Source organism: Prosopis cineraria, unplaced genomic scaffold (genome assembly GCF_029017545.1).
Source record: "Prosopis cineraria cultivar Desert tree isolate PC_DT_omini unplaced genomic scaffold, ASM2901754v1 PC2, whole genome shotgun sequence".
NCBI classification, from domain to species: domain Eukaryota; kingdom Viridiplantae; phylum Streptophyta; class Magnoliopsida; order Fabales; family Fabaceae; genus Prosopis; species Prosopis cineraria.
In genome coordinates this window covers 12923838-12944430 of record NW_026555333.1, presented here as the reverse complement: position 1 = coordinate 12944430, position 20593 = coordinate 12923838, and the positions used below count along the sequence as shown (strand labels likewise).

The 20593-nt window shown below is 33.6% G+C and overlaps 3 protein-coding genes across 3 annotated transcripts; 1 reads left to right on the top strand and 2 right to left on the bottom strand.

Moving 5' to 3' along the window:
• Positions 1–779: 779 nt before the first annotated feature.
• LOC129304232 (uncharacterized) lies at positions 780–1540 on the bottom strand. Its single transcript, XM_054943925.1, has 3 exons — positions 1381–1540; positions 1210–1303; positions 780–1102 (listed from the first exon to the last, which is right to left on the bottom strand). The coding sequence occupies exons 1-3, from the start codon at positions 1424–1426 to the stop codon at positions 937–939; spliced, it is 306 nt and encodes a 101-aa protein (XP_054799900.1). The 5' UTR covers positions 1427–1540; the 3' UTR covers positions 780–936.
• A 6970-nt stretch (positions 1541–8510) lies between these two features.
• Positions 8511–12948, top strand: LOC129304076 (protein NRT1/ PTR FAMILY 5.1-like). The gene is made up of 4 exons (XM_054943713.1): positions 8511–8778; positions 9083–9300; positions 9788–10347; positions 11640–12948. Exons 1-4 carry the CDS (start codon positions 8664–8666, stop codon positions 12472–12474), a joined length of 1728 nt encoding a protein of 575 aa, XP_054799688.1. The 5' UTR covers positions 8511–8663; the 3' UTR covers positions 12475–12948.
• Positions 12949–13520: 572 nt separating this feature from the next.
• LOC129304077 (uncharacterized) lies at positions 13521–14332 on the bottom strand. Its single transcript, XM_054943714.1, has 3 exons — positions 14095–14332; positions 13921–14014; positions 13521–13823 (listed from the first exon to the last, which is right to left on the bottom strand). The coding sequence occupies exons 1-3, from the start codon at positions 14138–14140 to the stop codon at positions 13658–13660; spliced, it is 306 nt and encodes a 101-aa protein (XP_054799689.1). The 5' UTR covers positions 14141–14332; the 3' UTR covers positions 13521–13657.
• Positions 14333–20593: the final 6261 nt, after the last annotated feature.

Below are 20593 nucleotides of genomic sequence, written 5' to 3'. Positions count from 1 at the left end.
TTAATGCTCATTTGGGAGAATGATTAGATTAGATCAACCAAACCCGCTTCTTATTCTATTTCACACTTTCTTGGACTTTTTCAAAAATGATAGCATGCATGGATTAATAATATTTTAATACCTGTAATAATCATCCCCCATTGTCCATTGAGTAGAGTTGAACCAGCTAATGCAAAATCGTTTAGCCAGAAAAAAAAAGAAAGGAAAAAAAAAGTAGCGGAAAAATGGACAATCGTTATCCATTGGCTTGATCCTTATCTTCTTTCAAATATTGATGTCTTGATTAATATAATTATTTGTTTTCAAAAATCCAACTGATAATTATTAGAATTTAAATCACAGTTGCATATATGTAATTTTAATTGCAGTCAAAAACATAAATCATTAAATCCACTCACAAATAAATAATAGGACTTTCCTGATTTCAACCACTACTTAGAATTTCAAATAAAATTTGTGGCCAAAAAATTAAGACAATCTGAGTCATTTATTTTACTAATTATTGATTGAAACTTGCTTTTATCTTTTATATTGCAAAAAGTATCTCCCCATATTCCTATGTAATTAGATTAACAACCTTCCTTTGCATAAAATTGAATATGCATATTATTTATAACTCTTATGAATAGTATAATACTTTATAGATTTTGTATTGTATGTGATATTTTGTGTGAGCATGTAAAGCCAAATACATTTGCCAAATCCAATCATAACGATCTGAAATCAGGTTCGTTGAGATGATTATGTGGTTGAAGCGTGAAGAAGAGAGAAGCAGAAACTTGTGAGAAGATTGTATCTACATTAAAAAGTGGGTTCTCACAACATATCCAAACTCCAAAGAGACTGATAACTTTATTACAAGATAAAAGGCAACAACGATAATAAATCAGTTGGGAAACTACTTAGACAATAATCTTGTATCAGGCGGCCAGTGAATTAGAAAGGAGATAGGAGCTCCCATTCAACAAGCCTTCTTATATCAGCATGGGCAGTGTCCACCTGTGGTTTGGGGGCCTCAGAATCAGAAAGACGACGCTTCTCAAAGTAGTGATAAGCAGCAGCACCAGACAGCACCGCCAGTGTTAACGCCTGAGCATGCATCCTTCATCATAAACCCAAACGACCCCAATTAATTTCATCAAAGTTATGAGTTAACACTTAAACAGAGCATGAAAGCCACATGGCCACATCCTTATGGATATATTATACCTGGCGTGAATGAGTCTCAGACTGGGTTTCATGGCAGAGGCTTTGCGTGAATTAGCCAGGAAGGATGCACCTATTCCTGTCGCCCATACTGCCCCTGCAATTCCAATCAACACCCCATGAGCATGCATCATGAAAATTGAAAAATTGGGATGAGAATATGATAAAACATACCGATGGAAGCGAGCTTGTGTTCTGAAACCCAGGAATGAAGTGACATTTTGGGTTGGGTGTTAATGACCGGAAGATGTTTGAGGAATTGACAAAGAAAGGCGATGTGAGGGAGTTTGATTAAGTGTTGAAGTGAGGGGAAGGATGGTTACTTATAGAACAGAGCCAGTGTTGAATTGTTAAATTTTGAAGCAGAGGCATGGCCCCTCGTTTCAGACTGTTACAGACGGAGGGAACACTGAAAGCCCCAAAACCAGAGGCTTCACTTTGGCTGGTTTTTTTTTTTTTTTTTTTAATTGTGAGTGGGAAAGTGCGTCAAGTTCAGACCAGTTCATGTACGCATTTGCTTTTGATGGCCTCTTGGTCTTTCTTCGCTGACATATTCAGGCAGGTTCAGTTGTGAGACAATGGATTTATACATGATTCTCAGTTTCTCACTTCTCAATGGTCGTCCTTGACCCCAAAATTCATTAATAACAAAACTTCTGTCTTCCCACGTCTTAATTGGCCATCTGCTTTTGGATTGAGAGTGGTCGTCACATCACATGCCATCCAAACTTGTTTGATTAATCATACGATGAAGGATGATATTGTGATGACATGATTTAATAGAAAGATGCAATCCTTGGATTAAAAGAAGCGGTGGGCAGCATTTTTTATGACATGTGTGATGGATGCAGTTTAACACGTGTCTTCGGCTTTTCAAAAGCCGCACATGCCTGATATCACACAGCAAACCGGTGGCAAGCTGTGTGCGGCCAAATTCGTAGTGTTATAAAATCGTCTCAAAAGTCTTTTGATAGCAACTTTACTGTCAATAATGGCCCACAGATTGTAAATTCCCAACTTTACCGTCTCAATCACGCAATCACTGCAATTTTGAATTATTTAGCTATGTCAAATTTTAACTCACAAGTTAGCTTATATATACTTTTATAAATTGATGAAATTTGAATAATAAAATTTGATTCAATGATACCCCGCTGCAATGAACCACTAGAAGCCAGTCATGCTAAACCAAAGCCGTGATGCTAAGTGGCCTGCATTAGATTTGTTATCAGAGGAAAAATTTACTCTCTCTCTATTTAAAAATATAAGATATTTTTTTAGGGGTTGGATGATAAATATATAAAACATTTTTATTCTTTCGAGGTGTAATTATTTTTTTTTAAAAAAATCCTATTGATAATGATTTTATATTTATTATAAAGTATTTAATTGGGATAAATATAAAAAGATAAAGTTAATTAAAAAATAAGTAATTACTTTATTGGAGTGAGATTCATTTAAAAATACTTTACATTTTTTAACAGAGAAAGTGATTATTAGTTCCTATAATTTTATCAAATTTTACTTTTACTCCCCATAATTTTTTTAATATTTTGAGTTTTTATAATTTCAATAAGATTAAGTGGTATTGTTGCTTGAGTCTCTGTATAGAGACCGAAAATACTAAAAAAAATATATAAAGGCTAAAAGTAAAATCATTTAAAATTTAAGGATCAATAATTGTGTTTTTCATTTATTATATAGTTAAACTGAGATTTTTTCATGTCACTTTATATGTCTCGCTCGTGTGTGAGTTCACTATAGGAACAAAACTGTAAATTCATGCATTCCTTTGTTCAAATTTCAACCGATGAAGCTTACCCTGACCTTTTGTTGTATTATTGATTCTCTTTTATTTTCAACTGCTGAACAGCCCATTGCTTTTCTTTTTCTTGATAAAGCCATTGCTTTTCTATTATTGAAGCCTGCCCACATCTTTCCTCGACAATTTCTTGTGCTTCGTTTTTTGATATGAAAAACAAGCAAAATGAAGGTGAAAAATTTTGAGCATGCAAGAGATTAATTAGATTACATATATTTTTTTAACATGAAAATTTATGTAAGTTGGGTTTTCCGAGTTCACCAGAACTCTAAAATTAACATATGTTTTCAGGTTTACAGAACATTTGCAGAGGTATTTACAAATTATTCATCAACTAAATTATCAAATTAGTTGCAGGTTTGAAACCCATGATCTTGTGAGTTGCATACCTATTTTGACATAAATACCTATTCACTCCTCCATGTTGGTTAGATGATCTCCGTTAATCTCCTGTTCCATCTGGTACGGTGAAAAAAGGGCGAATTGAAAGCCCATTTTTTATATGGGCCTGTGTTCATGTGAAATCCAACACATTACATATTGACTTTTATGCTGGTCTATGAACACTATAGGCTTTCTGTGATAAAAAATTGTAACCACAGAAAAAATATAAAAATTGCTAGACATTGCCCGCCAACTAAATTTTCATATATTAGCGTTGAGCCTAAAAGTATGTTCTGACTCTTATGAGTTTTCAGAATTTAACTCATTTAAATTTTTATTTATAAAAAAAAAAGAATTACCGGTACTAATTTTACCAGCATATATTCTCAGTGACCAAGAAAAGAATGGGAGCAAAAATCTAAATACGATTGCTTGATTCATAAGCTGTGATAACAAACTGAATATCGTGTCTATTGACCCGCCAGACATTCAAATCTACGGTCGTAGTGGGGAAGGTGTCAAGGTACAGCTATTCAAATTTCAAGAGTGGATTAATTTATATCCACTTCCAAACACTCTATCCATCCATAATTTTTCACCTATCAAAACTTACTCCGCTCTGAATATAATAATTCCTTTTGTTTATTCTCCCAACAAAGCTGAGCACAAGACATCAGTATCAGCAACACCATAAAGCAAGACATTCTCGTAGCAGACAATTAGGATAGAAAGTTGTCATTATCAAGAAGAACATCTACTATCTTCATAAGATTGAAAAATATTTTCTAAAATGTAAAGCTTCCTCCTGACTTTCTTACGTTCGGCTGAATATAAAACAAACATATTAAATCAGTTACAACGATGCATATCCACCCAATGAAATGGAACACTTTGCTACCATTTTAATCATATGGTTGATCTTGCATGATATGATTAATCCACAATACAGATGAGGTACATTGAAGTGAAATATGGAAAAGATGAAGCCCGTGACTCATCTATAATGGGTTGGTTAGATGGGCTTAACCTCTATTCTCAACTCTAATTATAAATAACATGTATTCACCCACACACAAATTATTTTTAATGTTTTAGGATGTAATTAATATTATGTTTTTGAATGTTAAAAAATATTAATATTGTCATGGTGCTGGGTGGATGTGCGCTCTATTAAGAATTGGCTTTTTTTCTTTCTAGAAACTACTCTCCACGTCACTAAGAAAAAAGAACTGGTTGAGGTTGGAAGCCAAACATGTGTGAGAGATTAATATCCAAGCATCTCAATTAAATCCTTGTTATATATATATATATATATATATAGATTTTCTTGATGATGCAGACCCTCCTAAAACGCAGCAGCGGATAGGGAAGATGGGGAAGGTGGAATTAATGAATTGGGTCCTTTGTGCTCCTCTTAGAGTCAATTAAACAAATCTAAAATAAGTGAGAAATTTAAATTTGAAAGTAATATTATAATTTTGATTACTGTTATTTGAATATGATGAAATTTATGGTTTTTTTTTTATTAATGTTAATCCAGCTAGGGATTTAGGTAGGCGTGCGTGTGTGCGTGCGAGAGAGAAAATTAAAGATTAATTGATGAGTAGGAGAAAAGGAGTTGACTGAGTGTAAGCCTATAAAAGTGGTCCACTGACCACAACTTTGGTTTGACCAATTTCCTCCTCTTTTTTCTTTCCACGTCAAACGCTATGATAATATCCTCTTTCTTCTTCCTTCCCTGCCTGCCAACCAAAACACATGGCCATGGTTATTTTTTATTTTCAAAAATTATTTTCTGTTTTTAAAATGAAAAAATTAAAAAAATTGTCTGGGTAAGTGTTTTAACTTTTAAATTTGAATATTTTCAAGCTCAGTCTCAATTTTTTTAAAAAGACAAAATTTATATACTTAACATTATATATCTAATATATTTTTATCCAATCAAATTAAGATATAGGAATTTTAATGTGTTTATAATATTAATAAGAATATTTTATTATAGAATAAATAATTCATAAAATAAATACATATTTTAATTTAATTAAAAATAAGTAATTTAATTATATAAAGCTAAGTATATAAATTAATTACCTTTAACTATGACTAATAATGTCATCAATCATTTTTTAACTCTAAAATTAATTTTAATTTAATATAATCAAATTATTTTTTAGAAAATTAAAAATTAGTTTATAAAATAAATTTAAAAAAAATATGAGAAAACCATAAAATAGGCAAACAGATAGCTTTTTACAATTTGTGGACGAACTAACTAATAATTTGACGGCTCATTGTATCAATGAAGGTCAGATCTAACAAAAAGATCTAATTCCTCATAACATAGGAAATTAAAATTTGAATCTCTATTGAAGGAAATGTCCACACTGAATACTTGATTCCATTTTAAGGAGAATTGTCTCTCATAAGAAGAAGCTTGTAATAGCAAAAAATAATATAAAAAAAAATTGACATCCCATATTCCCACCCATAATTCTAGTTGCCTGCTTTAACCATTTTTATTTAATTTAATTAGAAATAGTTTAAGTTCATTAAAAAAATAATTTAATTGAGATTTGTTTGTATACATGGATATTTTTTGTAATATTGACTTTTTCTCGCCCTAATAATCGCAATACCCTGCAAGTTGTGGGTGAGATTGCCAATGATATTCCATATGTCTCATTCTAACCCATATTAGCAACACAATACAAAACATACATATCAAGTCCTTTTAAGAGATAACGATGATTATCGTTTGTGGAAATAACAATTAAAAAAAGGATAATGATTTGGGAACCAATTAAGAGAAGAGAAGAAATGAGCATAAGTGTCCATATAATGAGTCCCACAAAAGCAAGGAAAAGGAAAACACAGAGCCTCGCGTCACATGATTTGAGTGGTTAATTTCCTACCAAAATGCCAATTCCTTATTAAGAGAGAGAGCAATAGTGTCCATATCACTCAGTTTCAAATGACTTCACACCAAACTAAATAGTAATTAACTCCAGTTAACTATCTCGATCATTCTTTGTCAAGGAACGAGTGACTTGTTAACGAGGGTTTTAACTATTTCAGTAGCTTGCCAATTGTGAAAGTGATCTCCAACAGTTATCTCAGTGTCAAGCTACAACTCGTCACCAATAGAATCATAGATGGCCAAATTAATTTTCGTCTCATTCTCTCATCCAGACACTGAACTAGTTGTCGCTTCATTTCTTGTCTCTTTCGGTTTTCCACTGAAAGCTATTCTTCGATCTTATGTGCCCTTACTCTTATGCAACAAAACAGTACAATTTTGCACTACACTATTTTATTTTTTTCCAAAAAAAAAATCATCACAAATATATAACTACAACGTTTGTAGACTACAATATACTAGAATCAATGTCTCTTGATTTTTGTAGAAGTTAGTAATCAAAAGAATAAAATTGGGAAAGTGGAACGTTGCAGAAGGACATTAGAAAAAAAAATAATGTAAAAAGACTAGCCAATTCAAGTAAACCCAGCTTCCATTACGTATATGATAAATTATATATTTTAAGCTTAAATCCAAAAACACTTGTTAAAAGTACCACTTTTCCATGAGGCTGAGTTAAATGCTCATGGATAAGACATCCAGATATTTTCATCCATTACTGGTTGCAGAGAAACATGATATACAGTCATGTTATTTATTAGGACATCTATTATCTATTAATTATATTAAGGCCTTAATTTATTTTTAAAATGTATACATATGAGAAGTTCTAAAATGAAAAATAATTCAAGGTTCTGGACTGCCACTTTTTTCACTCAAACATTTTAATTTTTATAGTTTTTCAAATGATTGGCCGGTCTTCAAAATAATTTTGGATTGAAAATATCTTTAATATAAATATATTTAATTTATAATCTTTGTTGTTCTTTTTCTTATAGTTTTTTCCCCTTGTTTTGACTGCTGGTAGTCGGTGTTTCAAGTAAGAACTATGCATTTTGCCAAAAAAAGAAATGTGATTATTATTCACGTATTGCACTTGTGAGTTGTGACGTCAGAACGAATGTGGATGAGTTTTTGGCTTCAAGCACCTTCTGCTTGGCGGCATGCCTTCCCTGTTTATTCATAATTAAGGTGCCTAAATAATCATAAGATAATTCAACTCATTCAAGCTTTTTATTAAAAAAAGAAGAAGAACCACATACTAAAGAGTAGATAATTGTATAAAAACTTGCAACACTTCCACTTGGCAAAAGTGAATAACGTAGCCATAAGTGGGACAAATGCGAATTAATGACTAAGCTATATATACATATACATGCGTTATCTGAAAATTTTGAATATGTGATAACCGGATTGATGTCCGATTCGTTCAACTATTTTTTCATACGAAGATCAAGTAACAAATATATACAATACAACGGAAAACTGAATAACTACAAAGTCGCTAAGGAGAAAGCAGCAGTAAAAAAGTCGGAAATATAAGTTAAACTAACCCAATTAAATATATTATATGTTTATGCGACTTCCTCATAATATGCAAGTGCCTGCCTTCTTTTTTTTAATTAAAAAAAACTTTTATAAGTCTTCCAATAAAATAATATCATTTCTTGTTTTGTGTTATGGTTATTTCATTAAAGGACAAGACTCTCAAACAAAACTTGATACAAATTTTAAAATATTCACCATAATCGAGTGAATATGGTCATATCAGATTCACTGAAAACTTTATCAGAAGCAAACTCGATGAGAAATATGTCAACTTCTATCATAAGTAAAACATTGATCAGATCATACATATTCACACGTGTATATTTAAAAGCATTTAATTACTCGCATAATAAAGTCAACCCAAAAACAAATAAAATGGAGCCGATCGAAACGAGAAGTGGGAGACATGATATCATGATGACAAGGCAGTGTTAGAAAGAACGGTCGGTGCAAATTGGCAATGGGAAACCCTTGACATCCATTGGCCGCCTGTGGGACACTAAGCCCACAAACGAATTAAAGCATTGTATTCGTATTGTGATTAATTATGCCTAATCATGATTAAGGTGAAGATTCAAATTAAAGTATCGATCTTTCAGTGGTTTATCTATTGTGGCTGCCCGCTTTTCCATAATCTAATCTTATCGAACGAACCTTTTTGTTCTATTATTGCTCCACTCTTTCTACAGCTTTTACACACACATACACGAACATCCTGAGCATTAATCTATCATTATTTCCTCCTTCTCTGGCTTCCATTGCCTTTTAACTTTCTTCTTTGAAGAAATGTCTTCAATGGAACCCGAATCAGACTATACCAGAGATGGCACTCTTGACTTTCGTGGCCGTCCTGCCCTTTCCTCTCAGACAGGCAAATGGAGGGCTTGCGCTTTCCTCGTTGGTCAGTATATCTTTCTACTCATATTCTTCTCCTTTTATTTTTTTCTCAAACTGAGAAGGTTTTGTGAAAAATCTATGTCTAGCCTTAAAGTTTCTCTTTTGTCGTCTGACTCCATCGCATGTTTCGCTTTAGTTTCCTGTCACATTAATCGCAAGTCTGAACTGATATACATGCTAACTTAGCTTGTAATATTTTTAACTCGCCGACCAGGTCGTGAAAATTTGCGGAATATGTTGATATCTGGTTTTATCACGTATCAATTATTGGATTGTCCTTTTTTTCTTGGATATATATGTTGCCATAGGCTACGAAGCATTTGAAAGGATGGCTTTCTATGGAGTCGCTTCCAACCTGGTCATCTACCTCACAACCCAGCTCCATGAAGACACTGTTGCATCTGTGAGGAACGTGAATAACTGGTCAGGATCTGTGTGGATAACACCGATTTTTGGTGCCTACATAGCAGATTTCTACTTGGGTCGCTTCTGGACTTTCACTTTGTCATCTCTTATTTACGTCTTGGTAATTAAGCTATCATGCATCTAACTGCTATAATTATCTTTTCAGCATAAACGATGGTCTCTGGCCAACCTAGCAATTAACCAATTAAGCCAAGAAACTCTTCTTCCTATACATGATTGGCCAGATTTAGAATCTACTGCTAAATTGCGTCTACATGTTAATCACCACTATCTTCCAAACAAAAGAAGACACACACCTGTTTGGACTTTATTTTACGTTAGCTACCACCAGCCAATGCGGATGCTCATTCTGCTATGTAAATGATGCGGCAGTTGTCCTAGCACGCGCAGGACAAACCCTTATCATTAATATAGCCCCACCATGAAAAGTTATTATCAACTGGAACTACTGAAAAATGAACTGATATATAATTTCATTTATGGGGTGGTTGATCAGGCAGGGAACGATCTAATTGTGTTAAATTAGTTCATAAAACATGGGTTACACATTACGTATAGAACTCATCAAGCTTATTATCATATCACAGGGAATGACTCTTCTGACCGTAGCTGTTTCCCTCAAGAGCTTGAGACCAAACTGCACCAGCAGCATCTGCAACAAGGCTTCTCGCTCACAGATTGCATTCTTTTACTCAGCACTCTACACTATATCAATTGGAGCTGGTGGAACCAAACCCAACATTTCAACCTTCGGTGCTGACCAGTTTGATGATTTTAATCCCAGTGAGAAAGATCTTAAGGCCTCATTCTTCAACTGGTGGATGTTTACCTCGTTCCTAGGAGCTCTGATTGCCACTATAGGCCTCGTCTATGTGCAGGAGAACTTGGGATGGGGCCTAGGCTATGGCATTCCAACGGTTGGTCTGTTACTATCCCTACTGATTTTCTTCGCAGGGACCCAAACATACCGACACAAAGCCAGGACGACAACCAAGAATCCTCTCAGTGACATAATTCGAGTCCCTGTTGTTGCCTTCAGGAACAGAAAACTCAAGCTCCCTAGTGACCCCTCGCAGCTTCATGAGCATGAGATTCAACATTACATTAGCACTGGAAAACGCCAAGTTTACCACACTCCATTCTTTAGGTGAGCAATATTTACTTTTCATCTGTCTTAATTATTGCTGACACAATTTTATGGAGATAATGTTATAATTGGAGTGAACTGATGCTATATATAATTACATACAGCTTTGAGCCCAAAACATATTTCTATATGAAGCAGATTAATAATGCATGCGTTAATTTGTTTTTTACGAGTGGTGTACATAATGACTCATATATATTACTCTACATATATATTCCAAGTGGTAGGGGACTATTTTAGCTGAGGCTGAGCGTGCTACTAGTGGCCTAGTGGGATAGTGTACTGTGAATTTTGGAACGCACATTAAAGCATCTTCTCCATCCTTATCTATAACACCAGGCCAACAAGGGATCGTGTGTGTGTCTGTGCGTGAGTGTGTGTTTCTGTACTGTGACCTTGCATTTATTTATATTAATATCTGTGGTTAGTTTAAACTCAGGAACCAAATATATATATATATATATATATATTCCTGGCAACAACATACTACGACTAATTCAAAAGGAAAAATCGTTAGAATAAAAAAAAATATATATTCATCGTATCTTAAGATAAAAAAAGATTGAAAAATCTTATTTACAAAATGAAGCATGGTAACTTCACCGTCTGGGGTGAAGTCCTGATACGGCCGCCACTACCTAAAGATTCGAGATTTGGTTTCTTGCGTAGCCACGAAATCCGCTAATGGAAGTGTGAGGCTTTTCTGGAGGCATGGTGGGTCATTCACCTCATCAATCAATTCCTTCCATTTACACAGTTCACACACGTGTGTCCAAAAGGCCATCTATATGACTGGTGTCATCTTTCAACCAACTTGCACTCCACTGACACATTATATAATGTCTCTAAACCGACATTTCATATCATCAAAAAGGGTTTTCACGCCAAACATGCACGCACTCAAAACATACAATGAAAAACATGGCACAAAAGAACTGAAACTCACTACTCTACTGCACTATATATAGCTTACATAGCTGAGTGAACAAGCTGTATTGTTTGAATTAATATTGGTGCAACAACATTCAGTTTAATTACGGGAATACGCAACTCTAAAAGAATAAGAAGCACTTTCCACTTGCACCATTTGGGATATATAGGTTAGGCCCACATTTACTAAAATAGGAAAACAAGCTAAGGATCGAAGCCTTGCAAGATTATTGGACCTGTGACCTGCTACGTAATATATACAGGTCTATTTTGTGTGTTGGTGTGTGTCAGGTAGATAATGTAGATATAGTTATTTTGAACATACTGACCATGGATGAATTGAATGGAACTGGTGTACTCAGGTTCCTGGACAAGGCTGCAATAAAAGAAGGCTGCCCAAGTTCCTCAAGTACACCCTTGACCGTAACCAAGGTGGAAGAAGCCAAGCTTATCTGTGGCATGATACTGATATGGTTGGTGACACTAATTCCCAGCACCATTTGGGCACAAATCAACACTCTTTTTGTGAAACAAGGGACCACCTTGAACAGAAACCTCAGTCCTGAGTTCAAAATTCCAGCAGCCTCCCTTGGGAGCTTCGTGACCCTGTCAATGCTCCTCTCCGTGCCAACGTACGATCGGTTCTTCGTGCCTTTCATGCGCCAGAGAACAGGAAATCCCAGAGGGATCACACTGCTTCAAAGGCTGGGAATTGGGTTTTTGATCCAAATCATAGCCGTTGCAATTGCATACGCTGTTGAAGTTAAGAGAATGCACGTCATTACAACACATGGGTTGGTAAGGCCTAAAGATATTGTCCCTATGAGCATTTTCTGGCTGTTGCCTCAGTACGTACTGATTGGAATAGCAGATGTGTTCAACGCCATAGGATTGCTAGAGTTCTTCTACGATCAATCCCCAGACGAGTTGAAGAGCCTCGGCACAACGTTCTTCACAAGTGGGATTGGTGTTGGGAATTTCTTGAACAGCTTTCTGGTAACCATGGTGGCGAAGATTACAGGAAGAGGTGGGAAGAAGAGCTGGATAGGAGACAACTTGAATGATTGTCACTTGGATTACTATTATGGGTTTCTGTTGGTGATTTCATGTGCCAACTTATTGGCGTTTCTTTGGGCCTCAAGTAGATACGTTTACAAGAGGGAAATAGTGGAGGTGAAAGCTGAGGTTCATGTGTGATTCAAATGAAGAGCAAGCCAACTTTGGATTCATCTCTAGAATCACAAGTATCAAAAATTTAGGACTTCCAATATATAATACATGCATGGTCCAAGCTTTTAACGAAAACTAGAGGAATGGTGTATGGGGCTCATTAAAGGTTTCATAGAATACGTGAATCTGATCGCGAGAAGGATGTATATTGTGATTTATTGGACTTGCTCTGTTGCTCATCAATTGAATCAGAAGTAACATGCATGAGGTTAGAGGGTTGGCGTAAGGTGAAGCCATGAAGCTATACAAGAATGTCTCATTCATGTAACGATGGAATGAACGTACGGTGAGCTGAGTTTTGGCAGTTTTAAATTTATTGAGCTAGCTAAGGTAAAAATTGTGTGTGTGAAATCATGTTTGAGGTCGTGCTAACTAGCAGTTAAAAATGTGAAGCATTACGAATTTATTTGAATGAGTTGAAGTATTTATCATTTTTCATAATTTCATTTTCCTCCTGTTGCGAACCTGAGTTCATTCCGTAGTTCCAAATTCTTGCTAAATTAAAACACCCGGAAAAATCTGCGAAGGCTCGTCCTGTTTATTTTTATATAATCTGGTATACAAATAAATTCAACCCGAATAAAGAGGTAAAAGGTTATGCCAACTTATTCTAGGTTTATATGACACTATTTATTAAATCTAAATGATTTTGAATTTAATATAAATATGATCAAAAAGAATGTGCTGGAAAGAAAATTTAAATTTGAATATAATTTTGTTAGTGGGTTGATTAAACATTAGACCGGTTATGTACTTGGTCTATCAAATAATAGTAATATTCGATATTGTTTGAGTGGCTCCGCAAACTGCATGAACTACAGGAAGCATTTTCATAAATTTTAAATCACGCGGATTAATTAAAAAAAGTGAGGTATCAGGGTTTTTTTTTTTTTTTTAAGTTTTTGGTAACGAATCAGTACAAACCTTTAATTAGGTTCCACGTGGATGATTATCTTGTTGAAGGGAAGGCTGAAGAAGAGAGAAGCCGCAGAAACTAGTGAGAGAAATGAATGTACATTGGAAAACGGGTTCTCATTATAGTCGAAGGAGAATGATGGCTTTCAGAAATAAGATAACAAAAGCCAGACAGAACGATGCATAAATCAAACGTGAAATTATTCACTGCAATGATATGAGATAGACCCTTGAATTAGAAAGGAGATAGGACATCCCATTCAACCAGGCTTCTGGTATCAGCACGAGCAGTTTCCACCTGTGGTTTGGTGGCTTCCGAATCAGAAAGACGACGTTTCTCATAATAGTGATAAGCTGCAGCACCAGACAGCACCGCCAGTGTTAAGGCCTGAGCATGCATCCTTCATCAAAAACCCAAACGACCCCAATTAATTTCAGCAAAGAAATGTGTTAAAACTGAAACAGAGCATGAAAGCCACGTCCATGGAGGTATTATACCTGGCATGAATAAGTCTCAGACTGGGTTTCATGGCAGAGGTTTTTCGCGAATTAGCGAGGAAGGATGCACCTATTCCTGTGGCCCATACTGCCCCTGCAATTCCAATCAACACCCCATGAGGCATGCATCCTGAAAATGGAAAAACTGGGATGTGAATATATGATGAAACATACCAATGGAAGCGAGCTTGTGTTCTGAAACCCACGAATGAAGTGACATTTTGGGTTATGTGTTAACGTCCGAAAGGTGTTTGAGGAATTGTCAAAGAGAGGCTATGTGAAGGACTGTGATGAAGTGGGACGTGAGGGGAAGGGAGGTTATATATAGAGTAGAGGGAAGGGATAGAGAATTGGGAGATTGAGATGTGTGACATCTGGTGCTTGCCGTTGATTTTGAGCATGGCCCCCGGGTTCAGACTTGAGACTATGTTACCGAGGGAGGGAACACTGAAAGCCTTAAAACCAGAGGCTTCTCCTGGGCCGGTTTCATGTGGGTGGGTGAGAAGAAGCACCACATACTATGTATGTGCTTTTGTCAAATCCCTTGCTTTGCCTTTTGCTTTGCTCCATGTTTTATTTAACCAAAATAGAGGCAGTTTCAGTACGTAGGTCCCTTTTTTAATTTTCTTTGATCAGATCTCAATGGATCTATCATTCTCGATTCCCTTCCTCGGCCCAAAAAATTTAATAATAAAACTCTTGTATTCCCATACTTTTTAACAATCTTCCATTGCGAATCAGTTTATAATTTAGAAAAGTGAGCGAGGTACCCTCACATGTCATCAGAAATTGTTTGAATAATTGAAGATGCTATCTTTTGGTGAAAAGAATCCTTAATTGATGTACTTTAATTTGACACGTGTCACATCTTTGTGTAAAGCAGCACATGCATGCATGATGAAGAACAAAACCGTGGGAACTGGGAACAAGTATAATAAATTATGGCCGGTGGAAGCCTTTTGGATGAGGGCTGAGATCATTTTAGTGATATTCAAAATAATTTTAAAATGATAATAAAAACTGCTTGAGTTGTTAATAAACAGAGAGGGAAATGGGTAGCAGTAGCATTTGGGGAAAACAATTTTTTTTTTTTTGAGAGAATATTTGGTGAACACACGTTGAACAAGGAAAATTGTGTTACATTATGCATTCCCTATGGGTATCTCCCAGAGAGATCGGAGAGCTTAAGGTAACAGTAAGAGGTCACAGAGAATCGGGCTGCATTTACATGTCAATTTCTTTGTATCCTTTTTCCCATGCATTTTTTTGCTTGGGCTACATTTCTGCCTTACAATTAATTTACGCTTATAAAGATTAACTTTACTTTTTCTGAAAAAACACAATGATCTTAAAAATTGAATATAATATAATGATAGTGACTTTACTATCCAGCAGGCACGGCCACCAGATTATTTATCTGAGCAGATCACAGAAAGATGTAAAATGATTGAGAAGGGCTTCAGCGAGATGGAAAGATGCGAAACGAAGAGCAAGAAGGAATTAGAAGCAGCTTGGTTCACAGCAACAATAAATAAAGGAAGCAATTGTTGTGATCATCTCATAAAATGAAGAAAGGCGACATTTTTTGTTTTTTGAAAAACGTTTTTGTATTTTCAAAAATGAGTTTCTGGCTTTGTCAGCGCTTTGCTCAGGTCATTTCCCTTCTGTACTTTAACTTTTTATTTCTTCTTTCTTTTTTGCCAACCACTACTTCAGCTTTTCCTGCTCCTACAATTAAACAAGACCGAAATTGTTTAAAGAAAAGTGACGTGACCTTTTAATGTGTCAAATGAAAATATTTTCATCCTAAATTATAAAATATTTTTAAATAAAATTATGCTCCTTCAATTCTATATGTTAATTATATTTTAAAAGTAAAATTTAATTCATTTTATAAATCATTAATTAATAAATTTATTTTATTTTAAATTACATTTCTTAAAATATTATCAAAAAGTAAGAAAAAGTAAAAAAATAATATTATATTTTTTTTAACTTTTTACTTGAGGGTTGTATTGAGATTTTATTTACTTTTATTCTTTATATTTTAATTGTATTGGTATTGATAATGTTGGCTTAAAAAACTTATAAATAAAATTGGAAGGAGTACATACTAATAAAATTTATTAAATATATTTTATAATTTTATTTTTTATAAAAATATAAATTTTTAAAAATTTTATTCATTTAATATTTCATTCATGAAAATATTAACAAAAAAGATAATATTAAAAAAATATTGTTAATAAAATTTTATTTTTATCAAAGTTTTTTATTTAAAATATTAATTTTTTTTAAATACCTTATAATGTAAAATAGAGGAAACAACAAATTATTTGGCAAAAAAATAATATAATAAATGTATACCGAATTTTAAAATCATTAATTTAAATTAAGCTCCACAGGTCAACTTGAATAACAATTAAAAAAATTAATATTTTTTTATTTTTAAGGGCAAGCGCTTGAAAAGTTGCCAGATTAAACCTAATCCACACAGGCACAAACATGAATAACCTAGTGTGAAGCCAATTCGCCCACGGTCAAAAAAAAAAAAAATCTTTAACTGTTCCCCCTCTCCACACCAACTTCTCCACTTCAACATTATATTTTCCGAATCAAATATACATACTTCCTGCCCTGAGGGAGGAATTTGATCTGCTAATTTTGTTTGTCTTCCTAGTCTATTCTCTCTTCTCAAGCCTCGTGCTTGCCTTCTCTGCGCGCGCGCACTTATAACCGTATCTTCCGAAAAATATAATGATTTGTGCTAGTTTTCAAAATCAATAGATCATTTCTTGCAATTTCCTTTTGATTTCTCACCAAAATTCTCTTATCAGAGATCATCTTATTTAAGACACTAAATATAAATATCTTTTTTAATAAAATTTTAAATTTTAATTTATCATATTGTGAGAGATTAGTTCATCCTACTAAATTCAACTTTGTTGATTTATTTCTTCCAAACTTGCATTTCACTGTTCAGTATTCGGGCTCACATGCTGGGCCACAATATAGAAATGATACCATAATCAATTGTAACATCCTCGAAATTGACAAAAATGATCCTAAATCTCTCGATTCTGCTTAAACAAATATTTCTGCCAATAAACAGCTTAACTTATTTCCGAGTCATCGAAATACCTTATTAGTTCTTATACAATACTTCATCGCACACTAAATCTAGTCCTTGACAATTGGGCTTGGGCTACCTAAATCATGAAATCATGACATAACATGTTGCCTTACGCATACTAACCAGGAGACCGAAGTTCGACCAAAACATTCGAGGCCCAATTTCATGTTCCCTTGGATGAGGTAACCCAAACTTACATTCCCTCCAATGAAACTTCTTAAACCCATAAACACAATGGGCCAGAAATCCTCATGTAGGTTGCCATTAGCCTATTATATCCAATCACGCGAATGATTGAGGCTCCTTTTATCCTCTCTTTCTTTTTTTAAATTTATTATGAGAAGAGTACATTCGCACTAAAAATGTTGAGATTTAGGGTTCATCCAATAGATTATTGGTTGCGCGCTTCCCTTTAAACTGACCCTCAAGCAATTACAAGCACAATCATTTTTGAGGTGTCATAATATTTTCCTGATTGGATAAAACTAGAGAGTATTTATACCAGGCAATAAACAGCTTAACTTATGTAAAAACAAGTTTAGATGGCTCCCTATTTGATAAAAAAGTGAATGAAATCGATAAAATCATTGAAAGTCATCAAGTCTAATTAAGTACTTAGATCACAAATAATATCATCAACAACATTAAATCAACAGGTAGTTAAGAAATACTCTCTCTATCTCTATATACAAGGTATTTTTTAAAAATTTATTTTGTCCTTAAATATAAAGAGTAACAATAATTTTTTTAAGTAATTAAACAAGTTTATCCTTCTCTTAAAAAATAAAATAGATCATTAAATATATGTTTTTCCTACTACATCATAATATTAATCATGATATTATTAGAGATAAAATTGAAAAATTATTGTGTTTTTTATGTAAATTTAATTAAATAATAAATTTTTATTAATATATGATATTTAATTAAAAACATCTTAAGGATGGAGAAAATATCTATTAATCTAATGCCACGCTTCTCGAGTCAATGCCCTTATCCAATTTCCTTTCATCTCTCCTCGCAGCGAACTTAATTTCAATGTCGCCCACAATAATGACACTCTCCTAATTAATTCCTACTTTAACTACGTCAACCTCTCCACGGTGGGGCACCAACCTTTTTTGGCACCACATATCACATATTGTTTCATTCAGTCGTCAACGCACAAAAAGATAAGCAACAAAGACAAATTACTGTTACTTTCAAAAAAGACAAATTACTGTTACTTTCAAATATTATTAGCTAACTCACTCACTCTCTCTCTCTCTCTCTCTCTCTCTCTCTCTCTCTCTCTCTCTCTCTCTCTCTCTCTCTCTCTCTCTCTCTCTCTCTCTCTCTCTATCTATCTATATATACACTCCTTTGAAAAGATAAAACAATGCCACGACGAGTTTGATCTCGTATCAATAGATTAATTAAGCATTAATCTAACAAAGAGCATGGTCTAAAATCTTCACATTTATTCATCAAAAAGATCTTCACAATTAATGCGTAGACTAAAAAAAATCAGATTTAACGGCTTAATTATTAACTGAATTATAAATTACCGTTTCGATTTAAAACAACAATATAACTAGTATATATTGCATACGATTGTTTTTATCCTACACTATAGAAATATGTGCATGTATGACTAAACTATAATGCCCAACAACTAATTATATGTTTGGCCAAAAAAGACTAATCAATTGAAATTTAACGCAACGAGGCCGGCGAGCTGCACATGGCTTTTTTGACTAATTCGATTTTAAATAATTAATGCGTATCTAATCTTTATGACTTAGAAGTAGAAATATATATCAACCAATGGAGCGTGATGAAAGGGAATAACTTTGAAATAATGAACCAGTTCCACAATGTGAAACCGATCAACAGTCAGACATATGCTCTTTTGGAAAACTCCAGCAGGCAGCTAGATTCCATAATGTTCCATTGCAAATGATGTTAGAAGCGTACATACGTCAATTCTCAATCAGTTTTAAAGCCAAAGCAAAGCAAAATGTTGTTTTCAGAGAAGAAAAAACTCTCATGGAATGCCAGAATTTCTACGGCCTGCTGTATTAGCTTAATTCGCCTGCCTAAAAGATCCCTAGGACGAACACTTTATTTATAATGGTTTTGAAAGCCACATTTGTGATGGTGATGCGTTGAATTCCTGTGGCGTTGATTAATTAGAAAGATATGGTTAAACGAATATATGATCTTTACGTAGGACCTCGTGTTACCATTGGAGGAACCAAATGCAACTCTTTCTAACCACTCCTGAACGGTAAAGCTCCTTAATTAAACATCTTTTTGAACCACTGGTGCAACGTATACTTTGAATATGTGTCTCATTATACATCACATTCTCTTAAAATAAAATAATTCCTTGAGGTTGTTAAGCAAAGTGTTTCTGTCTTCTATTACAAATGAAGGATGCGGGAGATTCTTTACACTCTTGATGATCTAGACTATGCATGCACATTTCGAAGTGAAGTAATTTTGTCCGCTAACTCACTTTCAACTATAGTATAATTATAGAAATTTAAGTTAATCACCTTGGTTGAATTGATAAACCATTAAATCAATACCTTGATCAGTTTAAGAAAATGTTTTATTCATTACTAATTTGATTGTGATTACAATTTTAGTCATTAACTCTGAAACCAATATCTTAATAGATTCAATGATGAAATTGATTTTCAATACCTTGCTTTTAACATGTTAGATTAACAGAAAGAGGCTTGCTTATCCACAAGTCTACTTTTTCTAGCAGAAGAAATTTGAAATGTTTGTTTCTTTATTTTTTTTCCGATAATAGATTTACTACTTCACGCTACATTACTTAATTTGGTTATCGGAAGAAGCGGGGCAATTATCAACTTTAATTATTTTTCATAGAATTATACATAAGTTTAAATTTTAATAAATATAATTAATGAATATAGATCCCTAAGTATTATAATCCTCTCAATTGTTATTATAAGAAACATCTAATTATTAGGATAAGTATATGAACGAAGTTAAATTGATGTGAAAGTCTCACATCCAATAAAATTAAATTTAATAATTAATATATGATAAAATTAACTCTTGAGTCCTTGAGTTAATGTGTCTTTTCATTACTCTAGTTTATTTGCTCTCTTCCCTCATATACAGGGTCAATGCTCACAGAGCTGGTAAAAAATTATACTAAACTTTAAATAGGGCCAGTCTTAAAAAAATTATAATTAATACTTTACTCAATGACCCCTAATAAACATATTTGTTTATTCTAAAAATTTCTTACATAAATACTTTTTCCAGACCATAATATAAAACACTTTTTAGAAGCTTTACTTTTTTAAAAATATAGGTCATTGGGCGACTTTTATAATTATTTTTTCAACCATACTACTATTTTATTTATTATTGTTTTTGAAAAAACTATACATTGTAATTTTAATTACTATTATCAATACTCTTATATGAGGAATTTAATGAGGATATAGTAGGAAAGATGTACAAAAATTAGAAAATTAAGGTTTCAAGTAATATATTTTGAGAATTGTGAATTAC